The sequence below is a fragment of the Epinephelus moara genome, chromosome 3, assembly GCF_006386435.1.
Source record: "Epinephelus moara isolate mb chromosome 3, YSFRI_EMoa_1.0, whole genome shotgun sequence".
Lineage (NCBI taxonomy): Eukaryota > Metazoa > Chordata > Actinopteri > Perciformes > Serranidae > Epinephelus > Epinephelus moara.
Window position 1 is genome coordinate 7,170,160 of NC_065508.1, and position 17,808 is coordinate 7,187,967.

A 17,808-nucleotide genomic window follows, 5' to 3' on the forward strand; every position below is an offset into this window, starting at 1 on the left:
TTACTAAAACAATTTACATTAAGTTAGGAGCGTATAGCGTTGAAGTTGCTGAACTGAAACTTCTCTTGTATACTAAATGTGTAGAAGAAATACGGCAGCCAACACAAAAACATGAAATACAAATGGCCCTATCTAGAGCCAGTGTTTGATTTGTCCATTCAGAGCTGATGTAGAAACAACATGGTGAACTCAACAGCTGTGTACGTACAGTAAACATGAATGGCTCATTCTAAGGTAACTTAAAGACATTGTATTTTCAGGTGACTATAAACTAATGAAAACATACTATGAATATTATAAACCATATATGCTAGTAGATGCCCCTAAATCCTTTAAACTTCAATCTGGAAAGTAACAACAACTACAGCTGTATGTACTAGTGTTAAAAGTACAATATGTCCCTGTGAAATGTAGTGAAGTTGAGGTATAAGGTAGGATAAAATGGAAGTAAGAGTACAAGTACAGTACTGGAGTAAACACATTTGGTTACACTCCAAAAACTGATAACACTTAAAAGTATGTAATAAACTTTAAAATAATAATAAGATGAAACTGTAGGGAAAACAAAACAAGCAACACGCAACATTAATATTGCATTAGGGTTCAGGATCAAGGTTGTAAGTTGAGTGTGAGAGGTAATTGAACTCCTGGCAGGGGCAACCATCAGGATTTTGTCAGCAGACCCAATGTTGAGAGGTACCCAGCATCAAAACCAGAAAAAGACATCTTACCTGTTCCTGTAAACTATTACCTCATATTTCATTTCCCCCCTCGATTCCTCCACATTCATTTGCGCTCTTCTCCCCGGAGGAGGTGGTAAGTGGTAGATACGTCCAACATCTATTTCATGCAGGACTCGAGCTGTAATAAAGCAGCCCCAGAGCTCTTGGATTCTTGTTATGTGTGAATATATTCCATGCTGGGGTGAGACAAATTCCTCTCTGCCCACTGCGTGTGTGGGTGTTTGTGCTATATTCCCCCAGGAGTTACCGTCTACCATGAAACAGTGTGTAATTAGGTTTTCACTCGCCTCTCTTCTCTCTCCCTGTTTGTGTCTTCGGTTTTGTTTGTGTTTGTGCGTCCAGTCCCTCCAGTGATCCTGGTCTATCCAGAGACGCAGGCCCAGGAGCCCGGCGTATCTGCCAGCCTCCACTGCCACGCCGACGGCATCCCAAATCCCAAACTCCTGTGGCTGAAGAATGGCATGGACCTGCTGCCCAGATCCTCCAAACAGCTCTCTCTCATAGGTGAGGAGTTTTTGATTATTTTGGGAAGTGCCGTCAGCATATTGTGCTTTTAAGCAGCTGCCGTGTGTCACATCTTGTTGGTGCAGTGTTTTTGAGTTGCACTGTGTTATGTACCAACAGCACCGCAGTATGCCAACACTGCAGAAACCTTTATAAATTAAGACAATGCATGTGGAGCTCCGTCAAACTAAATCCTTTTTTCATTGAAAACTCAGCTGCAATGTTTGTTGTTCTATTCACTGTCATTTCATACCAAGGTAATGAAACCAAGATTGCACTCACCCCCTTCAACTATCTTTGTTTTGCTCCTCCGACAAAATAAAAGTCCCTTTTCTTTAGGAGTGGATGAAGAAAGTGAGAGTTAAATTAAATATACTGTGGGTGAGGAGATGGCAGCTACTTATCCTGGGTAGAAGGGTATTTTTTAAGACACACTCTCAATATAAGAGGGAAGGAGCAGAATGGAGCACGACTTTTCTTTTTATGGCCCAGTTCTCATTAAGGGAGAGTTTATTGGCTGTGTGTGGGTCATTACCTGTGGTAATAGCCTGTTATCAGCCCTCAGACACTCAAACATGGGAGGTTCTGCAAGGTTCAGCAACGCATAAACACTGCGGTGGCTATAGTTTCAGATTTGCCAGCTAATGTGGGCAATAGCAAGGGGCAGGAGTCCTACTTACAGTGATTATTTGTGCTGTTTTCATTAAAAGCATTTAGTTAAGTGAAAAGACTAGAGTGAAAAAAGTTGATTATGTGGTTTATTTTTATCTAGCCATGCTTCCAAAAAGAGACCAAAGCACAGAGGAGGTGTGATTTGCTATTTCATTTCCACATATCACATATGCTGTCAGGAGCCCAATAAAGACACTGTAAAAGTGTTGCCTCTATCCTCATATTTGGCTTCTGTAAAATCTGAACCACACACTGACAGCTGATAGTGAGGGGTATTGATTGTGAGCCACAGTTGAACAGTAAAGCGAGAAACTGCTTTGTGTTGCTGAGTGAATGAAACGGTGTTTTGGAGCTGTCCACGGTGCTGAAACCACTCGAGCCTGATCTTTTCCTGATATTCCCTTTTGTTTTGTTTGTTACAGAGCAAACCTCTTAACACAGCTACAGGGATACCTTGACGTGTGACATTATACTGTCGATCATTTTTCTGACCCAGATGCATTGTGGGATGAAGGCACAACACATTTTCATTTTCATTATCACGATGATCACATTCCTCGTTAATTAAGGGCAATGGATGGCTGCGAGCTGCATTTATGGCTGTTGAGTGAAAACTGTGAGCTAAATGCCTTTGACTGGTTTAGTAGTAATTACAAAGCCACAGAGGAAATCATCTGAAGTGTCATGAAGGCAACTTACAACATGTCAAGTAGGATCATGGATGGCTTATTATGTCTATGCGCCCGTGGCGCTGTGCACAAAGAAACTAGTCACACAATAGCACGGGGTCAAGTAACCTACACACACCATGTATAATGTTGCAGATTTGTAGATTGTTTTTGTCTGTTACATTGCTGACAGGAAGCAGCAGATAATATAGTTAAAGCAGCAAAGGGAAGTGAGTCAAATCACTTTCTGATACAGTCTGTATTTTATCTCAGCTGCTTTTTCTGCTTTAACTTTACACTTTGCCAAGGATCTTTTTTAATGTTGAAGCAGCCGTTGACTCTCGTCTTCTGGCCACCTGATGAAAGTGTCTACTAACTCCTCAGGGACATATCTGGCTTTTAACTGTAGCTGCTACTGTAAATGCTCCAATACGTTCCCCAGGTAGTTGCCAAACTTGTCTTTCTGCCATTTGTCACAGCGTAGGTAGTGAAAGTGTGTACACAGAGCTGTTTTCTTTTTTCCTGAAAACCAATACCTGTTTTTAGCCAAAACAAAGCTAAAAGTGAACTAAATGTTAAAGTTGCAGGCTGGAAAACTAAAACAATTAGCTAAAAGATGCTCTAACCAACAAATCGTCAAACCTGTATAACTACATATAGTGGCATGCAAACGTTTGGACAACCCTGGTCTAAATTTCTTTTAGTGTGAATAGTTATGTGAGTAGGAGATGAGCTGATCTCCAAAAGGCATGAAGTTAAAGATGAAACATTCTTTTCAACATTTTAAGCAGTGTATTATTTTTGATTTGTATAATTTTAGAGTGGAAAAAAAGGAAAAGAGCACCATGCAAAAGTTTGGCTACACCAAGACATTTGAGCTCTCAAACAAATTTTACCAGGGTCTCAGTCCATCATTAGCTTGTTAGGACTATGGCTTGTTCACAGTCATTGTTAGGAAAGACCAGATGATGGAAATTTCAAAGCTTTGTAAATACTCAGACTCCTGACACCTTGTCCAAACAGTCAGCAGCCATGGGCTCCTCTAAACAGCCGCTCAGCACTCTGAAAACTAAAATAACTGATCCCCACAAAGCAGGGAAGTCTATAAGAAGATAGCGAGGTGTAAGGATTGTTAGAAAGGCAAATCAGAACCACCATTTGACTGCAAAAGACCTGCAGGAAGATTTATCAGACTCTGGAGGGGTGGTGCACTGTTCTACTGTGCAGTGACAACTGCACAAGTATGACTTTCATGGAAAAGTCACCAAAAAGAAAAGCCTTCCTGCATCCTCACCACAAAATTCAAGTCTGCAAAGGAAGATCTAAACAAGTCTGATGCTTTTTAACAACAAGTCCTGTGGAGTGATAAAGTTAAAATAGAACTTTTTGGACACAATGAGCAAAGATATTTTTGGAGAAAATAGGGTGCAGAATTTCATGAACAGAACACCTGTCCAACTGTTAAACATGGAGGTGGTTCAATCATGCTTTGGGCTAGTGTTGCAGCCAGTGGCACGGGGAACATTTCACAGGTAGAGGGAAGAATGGATTCAGTTAAATTCCAGCAAACTCTGGAAGCAAACATCACACCATCTATAAAAACGCTGAAGCTGAAAAGAGGATGGCTTCTACAACAGGACGATAACCCTAAACACACCTCAAAATCCACAATGGACTACCTCAAGAGGTGCAAGCTGAGGGTTTTGCCATGGCCCTCACAGTTCCCCGACCTAAACATCATTGAAAATCATCTGTGGTTAGACCTCAAAAGAGCAGTGCAGGCTCTTTTGAGCAAGAATCTCACAGACCAAGAAGCCTTTTGCAATAAAGAATGGGTGAAAACCCCCTAAGCAAAAATTGAAAGACTCTTAGCTGGATAAAAAAGCTTTTAGAAGCTGTGATACTTGCCAAAGGAGGCACTACTAAGCACCAACCATGCAACCTTGTTTGTTCCTACCCTCTAATATGACCAACAATAGGGTTCCCTAAATTAGTGCCCCTAGTGGTCGGGTTAGATTTAGGAAAAGAATCATGTTTAAGCAGCATATCATTTTATACCTGACATGGTGTTGCATATTGTTGTGACATGCCGTTACAAAACAATATGACATTAAAGGAGAACTGCGGCCATTTGCAAAATTCATACATGTTATTCTATGGTCCAAGACAGTCCAAAAATGTTAGCAAACATGAACAATTCACCCCCAAATTCAAAAACTAGAGTACTCAAATGTGTGATATCATGAAGTATAATGTCTGGAGCTGCTCTATAGAGAATGAATTGGGAAAGATTTTATAATTGAGCACCCAGAGGAATATTCTCTCAGTATATGTTTTCTGTTTCAGAACTGAAAAGTCTACCACAGAATAAAGCTCATTAGGGTATAACAAGGAAACACACATTCAGTGGGTATATAAAATCAGGCTCCCATTCATTGTCCAAGGAGTAGAAGTAGTTGAGACTTACTTCTTTGGTTTCTGGCTTTGAGAGAGTAGCTCATGTTCACGGATATTAATTGGACTTTAATAGACCATGAAAATAACATATTTGGTTTCTTAACCAAAGATGGAGAAAATCAAACATTACAATACTTTTTTTATTTTTAGTACATCGACAGTGATATTGTAATGATGTTATAGGGTTAACTATTGGTGCTTTTACAAAATTACTTTTTCGATTAATAATCATCAGTAATATGGATAAAATGATTAAGTGGGTAAAGGCTAATAATAGAACAGTCTAGAAAGTTCAGAAAATTACACCACTCAGTTGTAATGCTGCTTTTAAAACCAAAAAAAGGCAACAACTGCAGTATTACTATGTCCACAACCTAAGACGATATCTGGTCTTTTATTATAATATTGATATATTGATCAGCTCTATTTGACTTTTGGCTTCACACAGTACATGAACAAGACAAGAACAAGAATTTTGTTGCTCTTTTTTACTGCGTCACATGACTTTGCTCCTATCATAATTTCTATGGAACTACTACTCCACTTGTCACTTACAACAAATGTCAAGATGGGCTGTAGTAAGCTGCTTGTGCTTTTTTTGGAGTAGAACATCCATCCATCCATTTCCGTAACCACTTATCCTCTTGAGGGTCGCGGGGGGCTGGAGCCTATCCCAGCTGACATTGGGTGAGAGGCAGGGTACACCCTGGACAGGTCACCAGACTATCACAGGGCTGACACATAGAGACAGACAACCATTCACACTCACATTCACACCTACGGACAATTTAGAGTCACCAATCAATCTGCATGTTTTTGGACTGTGGGAGGAAGCTGGAGTACCCGGAGAAAGCCCATGCTGACATGGGGAGAACATGCAAACTCCGCACAGAAGGGCTCCCTCCTGGGATTGAACCAAGAACCCTCTTGCTGCGAGGCGACAGTGCTAACCACCACCGTGCCACCTTGGAGTAGAACAGTCCTTATAAATTGTTGTAGAGCGATGGTGAGCTGCAGAGTTGGGAGAAAATGACTTGTGGGATTGGTCATTTTTTACAGTTCATCCATTGTTGATATAAATACATCATATCCCCACTGACTCCTGGCCACCGGGCACATTCCCCATTTGCCCTTGCAGTCATAAGCCCATGGGTAGGAGTAAAGAAGACTAAAATTCCCACTTTAACCTTAAAAGCCCTGTCATGATGAGCCGCTAAAAGCTTGCAAAATAAGGATAAAAAGGCTAATTTAATGAGTGGTTGATTCCGTGGTTTTCAATAAGAATTGATCAGAACATAATTATGAATTAGAAGTAATTAAAGTGGTGTCTTATTCTATGAAGTCCTGCTTCAAGGCACTTTTCACTTCAAAGCATTTCACACTTTCCCCCTGATAAAAGGGAATTATTATCTAAATCCAAAAGACATTTCACTAATGTGAAAAGCTTTGCATCAACTTCTGTAACATCTTATTTTACAACCCAGTAGTTATAAATGAGAAGGTGGGGATCATTTTCAACATGAGAAAGAGAACCTTTTGTTAAGTATTTGGCTCTGCATAATGACAAACACATAGAGTTTGTTAGCTTAAAAGTTTGAACAGGAAGAAAGTAGACAAAAAGAAATGCTGGAGAGACAGAGGGAGGGGGAGTGTGAATGTTATAGAAGTTCATAGATGCCATAGGTAATTCAAGAGACGTACAGAAAGGGATGAAAACTGAAGCTTTCTTTTATGTTCACAGACAACATGGCCTGTAAGAGCACCTCTGTGACACCAAACATCATTCACTTTCTCCATGCTGTAAAGTGTGCGGTGTTCGAAGTATAGCCACATACAGTGCAGGAAGGTGCAGCTGTATATCACAGAGCTTTATGCCGCAGCAAACATCAGAGAGTCGGCCTCCGACGATGACCTCTGTGTCTCATCATGGCCAACATCACCTGTCACCTCCATCTAACGTCACTGCAGCAACTTGAGGCAAACAATGCAGCACTGAAAATAAGACTTCACTCATGTTCTGAAAGAGAAAAGGACTACTGTAGCAGAATGTGGAAAAATGTGAAGTATTCATTTTCATGTTGAAGTAAAGGCAGAGTTATATCAATGATTTACTGAGCAGCAAATTATTCAGCAGCTGTGGAAAGTTACGGAGAGTTACCTTACTTGTGTTTCTTCATTATTCAAACACAGTCAGTCTTGACACACAGAAAAGGAACCTTTTTCAGTTGTTATCTGTTTCCAACAATGTTAACACCTGATGAGTATTACAAGGCATTTATAGTTGTTTGATAAAGACCATGAAAAGATAGTCTAATAGAGCATTTATAGTGGCTACATTTACTTTTAGCTACAGTCTGCAACTTTACTTTTTTTCACATTTTCTGAATCAGTCACTATTTACACAGCACTGAATGAGACTGTGCCTACTCTGTTGCCTTGTGGCATTGTTAATGGCCTTATTGCATGTGAATGAAAACAACCAGTCAGGGCCCATGAGTTTCTAACGCAGCTGTCAGTCATGTCAATCCCTCCATGACCTTCAGTCAAACTGCTGAATTTTGCAGCACAAGTCAACTATGAATCAAGATTCTGTAACTGCATTGTCTGTTTCTTCCCTCAGATGTTTTCAGCAAACAAATTTTAGTGTATTGTATAGCTGTAAAATCAGAAAGTTTGTGACCAGAACACCATGTTGACTACAAAATAGAGCGCCAACCATCAGCTGGACCAGCTTTCTCATTTTACAGTACACTAAAATATGTTTCTGAAAACATTTGAGGTTAGAAACAGTCATGCAGTAACAGAATCTTGATTCATATTTGATCAGCGCTGCCTAGTTTGGCAGTTTGACCACGGTTCTTGTAGTGATTGATTGACAGCTGTGTTAGAGACTCCTCAGCATTGATCAGTTGTTTTTGGTGCACCACGGTTGAGTCTAGCCAATGCCATTAGTGGCAGTAGGAAGAAAAGGAGGAGCATGGTGTTTTTCACAGACTATGCGCTCCGAAACACAAACTTTTTCTTTGTACTTTTAGTATGTACTGCAGCGGTCTTTAAAAAGTATGAACTCGGGGCGTCGGTGGCTTAGTGGGGGGGTATGTACTGTTGTATGCAGTATGCACACAATCGGTACATACTACTTAGATTCAGATTCAGTTCATTTATTGGTCTCCATAGAGAAATTTGACTTGGTGACTATATGTTGATTATATGTATGTATGTGTATGCTGACCCCTAGCTCCAACATAAAAATACACACATTACAACACATAGTCACCCAGTTAACCTCAGTGCATCAAATTAAATACATAATACATACATCAGACACACTCCTCATTAATCAATTTAATCGACAGCGGAATAAACAAGTTTTTGTACCTGTTATACCTGCAACGTGGTACTCTGTACCTTCTTCCCAAATGCAATAACTCATATTCAGAATTCAGTACATGGTCAGGATCAGACACAATTTTACGAACTTGTCTTATCACTGATTGTTCAAAAATGACCTGAGGAGGGACCCGGGCTTGTGGACACACCCACTGTCTTCCCTGCCATATTAATCAACCTAGCAATTTGGGATTTAAATTTCACAGTCAGGTTTCCAAACCAGCTGGACATACCATATCTTAAGACAGACAGAATACTAGCATTGTAAAAAATCATCATTATATTTCTATTGACCCCAAACAGTCTTAATCTCCGTAGGAAGTGCAGGCGCTGATGTATCTTTGCACAGACATTTTGCACATGTGAGTGCCAGCTCATATCCCTGTCAATCTGTACTCCTAGATACTTATAGGAGACAACTTGCTTAATTGTTTGGTTATGTATAGAGATTGCAGTGTGGTCTCCTATGGACTTGGGATCCACTAAGCTCTTCAGTTTTACTCAAAACGTTACACCATGAGCTTTGACCCTCTTATGCATATATCCGTTACCATGGACTTCAAACAAAATGCCGTTTACCGAGCTCACCAGAGATGGAGATCAAACAGAACGGCTCTTATGTTGTTATTTTTCAATGCTGTAACTGCATGCATTTAGGATTCTAACATATTATATTCAGGATAGTGAAATTATGTGGGCTATACATTTCTCTGTCATTGTTATTTAATCCTTATGCCCTTTTTTGTTGATTATATTTATGATTACTTTATTCAATTAAACAATTAATGTTCTTTTTATTAGTAATCGACTGGTTATCAATCACCTGACTGCACTGTCATCCATCATTGCGACTTCTGACAGCTGTTAATCAGCTGTCAAACAGCTGTCAATGAGCTGTCAAGCCGTTGTCTCTGCGGCTAAGTCAATGTGACTTATCATCCACTGCGCAGAGGATTGTGGGTCAGAATATCCAGAAAAGCATGTTGGTGCATACTGCAAAATGGGACCAGGTGTAGTAGAACATCCTGGTATTTTGGGCATATTGCATTTGACATACTATAGTAAATATTTTCCTGGCTACTATATAGTATGGCAGTATGGGTACTGGAACAGACAGCATCTGTGTCATGTACTTTTTTAAGAATATAGCCACACTTTCAGCAAATATGGCAGTTATTTTCATAAAAATCACCAACTATAGCTTCAGTAACACAAGATTAAGCAATATTTGAACCATATTCATTTTACCAACCCAAAACAAATCTGAAATGTAACTTGAGCAAAGCATGATATACAGTATGTGTATGTGCCTTTCCCATGGTTTACTGTCTGAGATGTTTAAAACATAAACATTATTTTTGGTTTGCAAGGATAACAAACACATTTCAACTGGGTTTTTATTTTTCTCAAAAGTATATGTAGTGTACCCAATGAGGATTTAAAATAATGTGGCAAAAGCTAACAGTGACAGTAACACCTGTCTCCTTTCCTTTTGTTTCCTCTCTTCTTTTAGCAAATGGAAGTGAGCTCTTTATTGGCAGCGTCAGGTACGAGGACACAGGAGCCTACACATGCATCGCCAAGAACGAGGTGGGAGTGGACGAGGATATCTCCTCTCTGTTTGTTGAAGACTCAGCCAAGAAGACCCGTAAGTCATCATTAAATATCAGCTTATACTGGAAAATAATTTCAAAAGCAAAAAGAAGCTCTCACGCCTTTTTTGTAGAAAGAGAGTTTGTATGATTTTGAAACTTGTCATATAGTATTTAAGTGATGTTAGTTACACAAAGATGTAACTCTTTTGTAGTAATGCAGAAATCAGACCACACATTATCAGCTTGATAATGTCCCAGCCCAGGAGCAGTGGGGAGTCTGTAACCAGAAATGAACATCAGGCAGCACAGATGCATATTTCATAGTGGGGGACAACCGCTCAAATCGCATATTTAATGTTTCTTTGATATTTGGCGTTTCCTTAGATTGCATCATTGTGACGAGTTAACCATCGCCACCTAGAAAGAGCTTATCGGGCCAGTTGAAATTAAACAGAATAATCGATGGCTTCTGAGTGATCTCTTGATTTAGGAGGAAATATGATCCTGTCAACAGCAGTGTGGAACATTTTGTAGATGTCAAATATGTTTTGTCGTGGCATGGCATGAGAGAAATCACCTCCTCTGTTTCATGGACGATCTGTCTCTTTTTTTCTTAAGGTGATTTAATGTTTTTCCTCTCTTTTCCCCCTCCTTTCCTTTCCGTTGCTCGATGGCTGAATCTGCAGTTGCTAACATTCTGTGGAGAGAAGAAGGTAATACATTACAGTTCTCAAAAGGCTTTCGTACTCTTGTAAATAAGAAAATGTGGTGGGCATGTTTTGTGGCTGTTTGTGGCCGTCAGTTTAGGATTGCATGCATATCTGCACTTTCCAAGATGTGTGCCGTACTGTCCAGAAAAATGACAACGTTGTTTTCTCTCCAGCAAAACTTTGCTTCAAATTTTGCATTCTTAGTGTTTCATACTTTTGCTGGAGCGCTTTCTTTTTTAAATCACATGGAAAGGAACCATTTACACACAAGCAGGAATTTTATGCATTTTGCAGAGAATTCCACAGACACTGTGTGGTGGCCACAAGAAAAACAACTTTGTGGTTTTTATCAGTATACAAATCCATCCTCTCTTTATATTGTATATATATTTTTACAACATCAGCACAGCCACATGCACTGGAAAACCTACTGCGGTTTAGAGCACAATACAAACACGATCTGTTTAATATACATCTCAGCACCACATCAGGTTTACCACAAAACCAAAAGCAGACAGTGTGGTTTAGAGTACAGTGTAAGCATTTGGATTATGTGGGAGCACTTATCGACACTCAGAGTTACCTCATTAGCACGGTTAGTGTGTTGTGTCTGTATCCATAAATGCATTGCACGCATTTATATTTTGCATTTTTCATATAGCGTGTTCCTCTGGTGTACTTTGTTCATGTCACAGCGTTACGGTGTTAACAGCCTGACCAATCAATCATCCTCGTAGTGTTTTTTTATGCATGCTGCAAGTGTGTTTATGTTCTTATGCTAATCAGCTCTGCTCATGTGATGTATTCCTGCCCGCAGTAATAGCTTGTTGCTCGTCCAAATGCCTTAACATCAGACTGTGATCCTTACTAACTCATCAGCAGCTGTTTACACAAGCAGACAAGATGAGAAGTCTTTCTTCGTAGAGGCAGCGCCTTTAATTTGATGCCTCTCGCTATATGTTATGGACATGTTGCTGACAGGGCCCTTTGTAGGCATTGTCAAAATGGCTGACAGCCACACACTGCCCATCCCCGCTAACACCGTAGCATGCTAACAGGAATCTTGCTGCGTGTCCTCCAGCAGGAAAATTGAAATGCCCATCACAAATGTCAGATGAGATGGGAGTGGGATTTTCTGCTGTTTTTAATTTGTATTCGTTGCTTTTTTTTGTTTTGAGGTTTGTTTGTCGACATATTTTCTGTCTTCTCTTCCAGGGTTGAGTGTGGGCAATATGTTCTATGTGTTTTCTGATGAGGGCATCACTGTTCTTCAGCCCAGTGAATGTGAGATACGCAGGCACATGAAGCGCACAGAGAGGATTGTTGCCACCTATGTAAGTCTTTTTTTTTTTCCTCATAATTTAATAGTGTCATTGATTCAATGAGATTAAAGTGCATTAAAAGTGGCCATGTCAGGTAATGAGTAGCCTATATTTTCATTTAAAAGTTACTCATTAAATTACAAAACAGATTTCAGGATGCTGTTTGTAACTGCTGAGCTGATGCCTTTCAAAATCAAATTATGTGCGAGGCAGAAAGATGTCATTTAGTGAATGTTTTACATCAAGAAAAGCACTCACTAACTCACACAGTCATGAAACATCAGCTACACTGCAAAGAGAATCTTACTCCCCAGTCATTAATAGATCTTAATTGGGTTGCTGTACCATAATCCAAACATGCATTGCGCTGAAAGTGTCGTGTTCTTCAGCAGGAAAATAAAGGTTCTGTCCTTTAAACTCTCGGCTCATCTCACGGAAACGATATAAAGACACGATAAAAAATAAAGCAATGTCATCCTTTACTATCTATCTCATACTGTCTTGTAGTTATTCAGTTTCAATGTGAAATGACATTGCCACCATAATGAAGGCCATCCTTCCTTCTCTTCCCGTTGCTGTACTCAGTTGGGCTCCTCACCTCACTAATGTAATGGGATTACTTGTGTCCATTAGTCAACAGCTTGCACCGATATAGAGTCTATACAACAGACCCTGAGGTTTTTAATCCACTGAGAACATCCCTCTCTCAGAGCAATGGGCTTTAGAAGGTAAAGTTGCTTGTTCCTCTGAGGGATTTGGGTTTTACAGGACTCCGTAATTGTATTAGAGATCAATACAAACTCAATAAGCCATGTGTTAGCCAGTTCCTGCTGTAAACAGCAGTTTCTCCACTTTGGTGAGGTGGAGAGGAGGTGGAAACTCTTGAAACATTACCTTCGAGTGTGTGTGTGTGTGTGCGTATGTGTGTGTGCATTAGTGATTACATACCAGTATACAATGTATGTGTGTGTGTGTGAGGGAGTGTGTGCATAAATGTCTTGTCAGCAAAGACAGCAGGCAGCAAAGCCTGTCGAGGCAGTATGTTACTTGAGTCAGTCGTGCTGTATGAATTTTTCGATGCATTCAAACTGATGAAAAATCTGATGCTGAATTTAAGATTGGAAACAATCATTATGAAGTATTATTGGAACGAAGCTGGCAGCAGTAAAGACATCAGTATGCACATTTGGTAGGACTGCATTGTCTGGGTGAAACCTATATCACTGCATTAATAGTTCAGTTCTTACAAATCAAGGCTTAACACCTCTCATAAAAGATTATTACATTTAATTTGGGACTATTTATTGATATCATGCACTGCACTGTAGCTGTGCTGTAGTTTTTATTCTCCCACTTAATACGTCTTACTCTGTATGTGTCTCTTTATATTGTCTTGTGTTTCTTTTATATCTTGTCTAAATGCCTTTTGTCTCACGTAAAGCCATTTGAAGGTGCTTTACAAATATACTTACCTTGACGTGCTTCACATTAACAAGACAAATTTTCCAATATAAATTTATATCGCAATGGCTGCAGCACTTAGTACTCCAATTAGCCAATTCACAAAAAAAAATCAGCAACAGTTTTGAAAGACTAATTGTTCATTGTGTTTTTATTTGTTTTTTAATTTATTTTTATTATAACTTATTAACCCTTTGAAACCTGGCGTGACATCAATTTTCTTGTGCAGCTTTCAGATGCCTTTTGCAGCTATTAAAACCTTTGAACCCTGAGCTAATTGTTGGGATTTCTTTCACAAACACAAAATTGCAAAAAAATAAGTAGATTCAGAATTTAAAAAAATAAAAAAAATAGGGAAAAAGAAAATAGCTTGAGAAAAACTATATAAATATGATTACAGTTTGAAATCATGATTGATTTTTTAAATAGATATTAAGCAGTTTTTGCGGGTCATTTCCTCGTTTGTTTGTTTTTAACTATTCCTTTTTTTGTAATTTTCTTGTTTTAATTTTTTTTTCTTTATTCTAATTTCTCACAAATTTTATGGGTCATTTCTTCCTTCGTTGCTCATCGCCTTCATCCAATATTTTTTAAAGAAATTAAGCCACTTTGGTCAGGTTTTAAAGGGTTAAGTAAAAATGGGGATTTGTTTATATTACTGTTATAACTATTATTATTATTATTATTTTATTGTTACATCATTCATCTTTGGCTTTTGGATCGTTGATTTGACAAAACAGGAAATTAAATTTTTAATTGAAAAAATAGTTAACATATAAATCAGTAATTAAAAGAACTAATAGTTTTAGCTCTTGTCCCAATATGGCAACTCCCAGTTGGGTTACAATGACCTGTGCTCCAGTGGTAATCAACACATCAAATGGGGTGTGAAGATGGTCTTTGGGCTAAGACATGCACCATGTAAACCCCACATAACTTCGCAAATAGATACCTTGATATGATCATACCATCACAACAGGATCCACATGAAACTAGATAATCCAGTATTTTATATAATCGCCCAGCTCTAATCATTGGTGAATCTTGACAGAGTGAAAATGCATCATACTGCCGATCTATGATACACCAGGAAATCTCTCCACCTTTTCCTCCCTCTGTTGCTCTCTTCTTTCTCCTCCCACCATCCTCTCTGTTCTTTGTTGGCTCTTCCCAGGAGGAGATGTGCCCTAAAGGTGAAGGGGTGTCACCTCAGCACTGCGTGTGGTCCTCAGCAGTCAACATCAGAGATAAGTACATCTACGTGACCCAGCCCCTCCTGAGCCGACTGCTGGTGGTTGATATTCAAGCACAGAAGGTGGTGCAGGTGAGTGGAGCAGGTATCAGGCCTGTCAAACACGCCAAAGTATCAGAACATCTCAGAAATCATTCATGTTGAAGCTAGTGACGGACATTTTAAAGCTTCTGTGGAGAACTTTGTGTACTGGCAAAGTTAAGTGTTAAAATGACAAACACATCAACATTAATAACTTAATAACAAGATATTAAACTTGTCATTTGTCTGGTTTAAGTGCTCTCTGCTTCCTGTGTCTCTGCTCATTCAAATATCATTTGTGAGGGAAGAACTTCCGCTCTGTAACACCACTGCACAATCAAAACTTTAAGTCTATAAACGTAATAGTTTTGAACCAGGATCTTCAGTAAGTAGCTGAAAAATAAGTTTACACAGTGCAACTTTTATTTAATGTGTCAGATACAACTTTAATCAACATTTAAGTAAATGTAAGTACTGGCAGATAGACAGTATTAAAGGGTTCAGATCACGGCTGGGGCCAAAAAAAAAGAAAATTAGATCACAACATCCCTAATTTTTACATGTCATTTATAGTGGGTGGCTGCGGAGGCAGAGCAGGTTATCCACTAATTGACCTATGGCTAAGCCACGCCCCCTCCACTCACTCGGACAAACTATCAACATGCAGTGACCGGCGCTATGGCAGGTGTCACAGTACACGGCATTTCGCAGGAGGCAATTGATGATTTTTGGGGACATAACGATCAGATGTCATTGAGAAGTAACCAAAAGGGCCTAAACTACGCATTGGAGGGATATATTCATCATTTTATTGTTGAGAAGGTCGATGAAAAGCTTAAATTACAAGCCAAAATTTACAGGTCACAGTGTACGCTTGTGAACCGCATCTGGTTGCCGTCACCATCAAAGACAACAAGTTAAAGTGCCACTGAAGTTAAGGTTTTTGGCTCAGAATATGAGAAAAGGATAACGGCCTTTTTACCATCTTTACCAAGAGTGTCTCTCCGTTAGTTTGGTGCTACAGTATTTACACTGAATCATTCAGCATAACGTTTGCCAACCTTTGTTATCTCTGCCATTACAGATAAGTTAATGAAGCTAAGCTCCAGAAGTTAACGTTAGCTTAACTAGAGCCCTTTGGACAACAGCTAACAATGATGTACGATCACCAAAGTACAAAACTAGAACAAAATAGGCTAATGAACTCCCAGCAAACAAGGTGACATGATGAACAACGCAGCTAGGAGCTAACGTTAGGCTAACTTTAGCTAACGTTAGCTAGAGATGTTAAAGATAACTTTATATTTCTTTCCAGCAAAGTGACAATATGTTGCCTCAAACACAATGTTGACTTACCTTAGAACAGATGTAGACATCATTGTTAATCTTATTCACGTTGAGTTGATGTTGTGGTCTAACGTTACCACACAACTTTATCCAAAGGAGACACTTTTCTCGGTTGAGATGTGGTTTAGGAACGGGTAAAAAATACACCTCGTCACCCAGCCTCTCAGGATACCTTGTGTCAGAGTTGCATGTACCCCATGCACACCGTTTGACCATTTTTAAACTCCAAATCTCCGAAAAAGCTCATAAAACGAACGAAACTGACTTTCTGTAATGCATTTCAATGGACGTCCAGGCAGAGAATGTCCGAGTGTATGGAAATGGCTATACACACTGAGATTGGCTCATCGCATTTGAGGGCGGGGCTTAGCCATAGGCCAATTGCAGGGTTGGCGATCCTATCCCGACTCCTCCGTCCTCCTCCTGTTAAACCACACCAGACATTAGGGTAACATTAGTGGGAAGTTTACACCCCTGCAACTGCAGCCAAACTCTTATCCGAGGCAGTATTATGTTCACACATCAGTTGGTCAACATCCTCAAAGTCTTTTCTTGTAACAGTGAAACATATTGTCTGAAAATACAAACCGTGAAACATGAGTGTAACTTATGTGTTACTGATTTAAGTTTGGTTTTCTGTAGTAAGTATCTAGTCTGGCTTAAAACTTACTAACTAGCTCTACACTGCAATACAAGGGCATTTTGTTTATTTATTCCCATGTCTTCTGCAACTGCAAAGGATGCCTCTCTGCTAGTGACAGATACATGTTATATAAATCATACCTAATGCAGCTTCCCTCCAGTATCTGTAGCTTAAGCCTATGTTATAAATAGCAACAAGACAGCCCAAGTCTTGCGGCAAAAAAAAAGTTGGATACACTCAAAATTTAAAGTATAGACATCCAGTGGATATGCATCCATGCAGTCAATGATGGGCTACATGTTAAACAGCATCACCGACGTGAGGTGCAATCAATTCAACTTGCCACGCTATTGAACTACCACCGATTTAAAAAGACCACATGCAAAGGAAAATAAATCAAATGCACCTCAAGTGCCTGAAACAATATGGTGCCCAGGTGGGTGCTGGCTGCCTCGCCATTCATCTTGCCTGTAACGGCTGTTTAGAGACTGAATCCCTCAGGAGTTCTTCCCAGGGTCAACATCATTTATACTGAGGTACGGGATCAGAGGAAATAGGCCTAATTTAAGGAGAAGGAGGTGGGAGAGGAGAAGGGAGATAAGTGAAAGTCTGAGCAGAGAGAACAAGAGAGACGGCCAACTGAGCAGGTGGCAGTGAAAAAGTGTCATTAGAAATGTGTCATTTGACCTTGTTATCACTTTAAGGTTTGAAGTAAACTTATTTACCGCTCCATTTAATTAGTAATGTTGCTTATTTGAGAAATTGTGTTTTTAAAATGACAAGATCTCTACATACTCAGAGATACTAGCTCCATTTGTTTTCATTAAAACCAGGCTAAATACTACTCAATAATATAATGACAAGAAAAAGAAAAGGATGTGAAGTGATATAATGGAAGGAAGAACAGAGGCGTATTTTGGCACATACAATGTTCTCACAAGATTTAAAGTTCAGGTCATGACCTTCGGCTGTGGCCCACCAGCTGCCGCTTTTTCTCTTCTCCATCCAACACTGTAAAACTGC

General features: G+C 39.5%; 1 protein-coding gene across 1 annotated transcript in view; it reads left to right on the top strand.

The window, feature by feature from the left end:
- The window catches only part of fstl4 (follistatin-like 4), a 283,884-nt gene that overhangs the window by 259,811 nt on the left and 6,265 nt on the right, over window positions 1-17,808 (top strand). Inside the window, exons 9-13 of the mRNA XM_050040972.1 lie at window positions 1,086-1,247; window positions 9,948-10,082; window positions 10,716-10,742; window positions 11,955-12,073; window positions 14,697-14,846. Of these exons, the coding sequence (XP_049896929.1) occupies window positions 1,086-1,247; window positions 9,948-10,082; window positions 10,716-10,742; window positions 11,955-12,073; window positions 14,697-14,846 (593 nt within the window). The remainder of the gene's footprint in view (window positions 1-1,085; window positions 1,248-9,947; window positions 10,083-10,715; window positions 10,743-11,954; window positions 12,074-14,696; window positions 14,847-17,808) is intronic.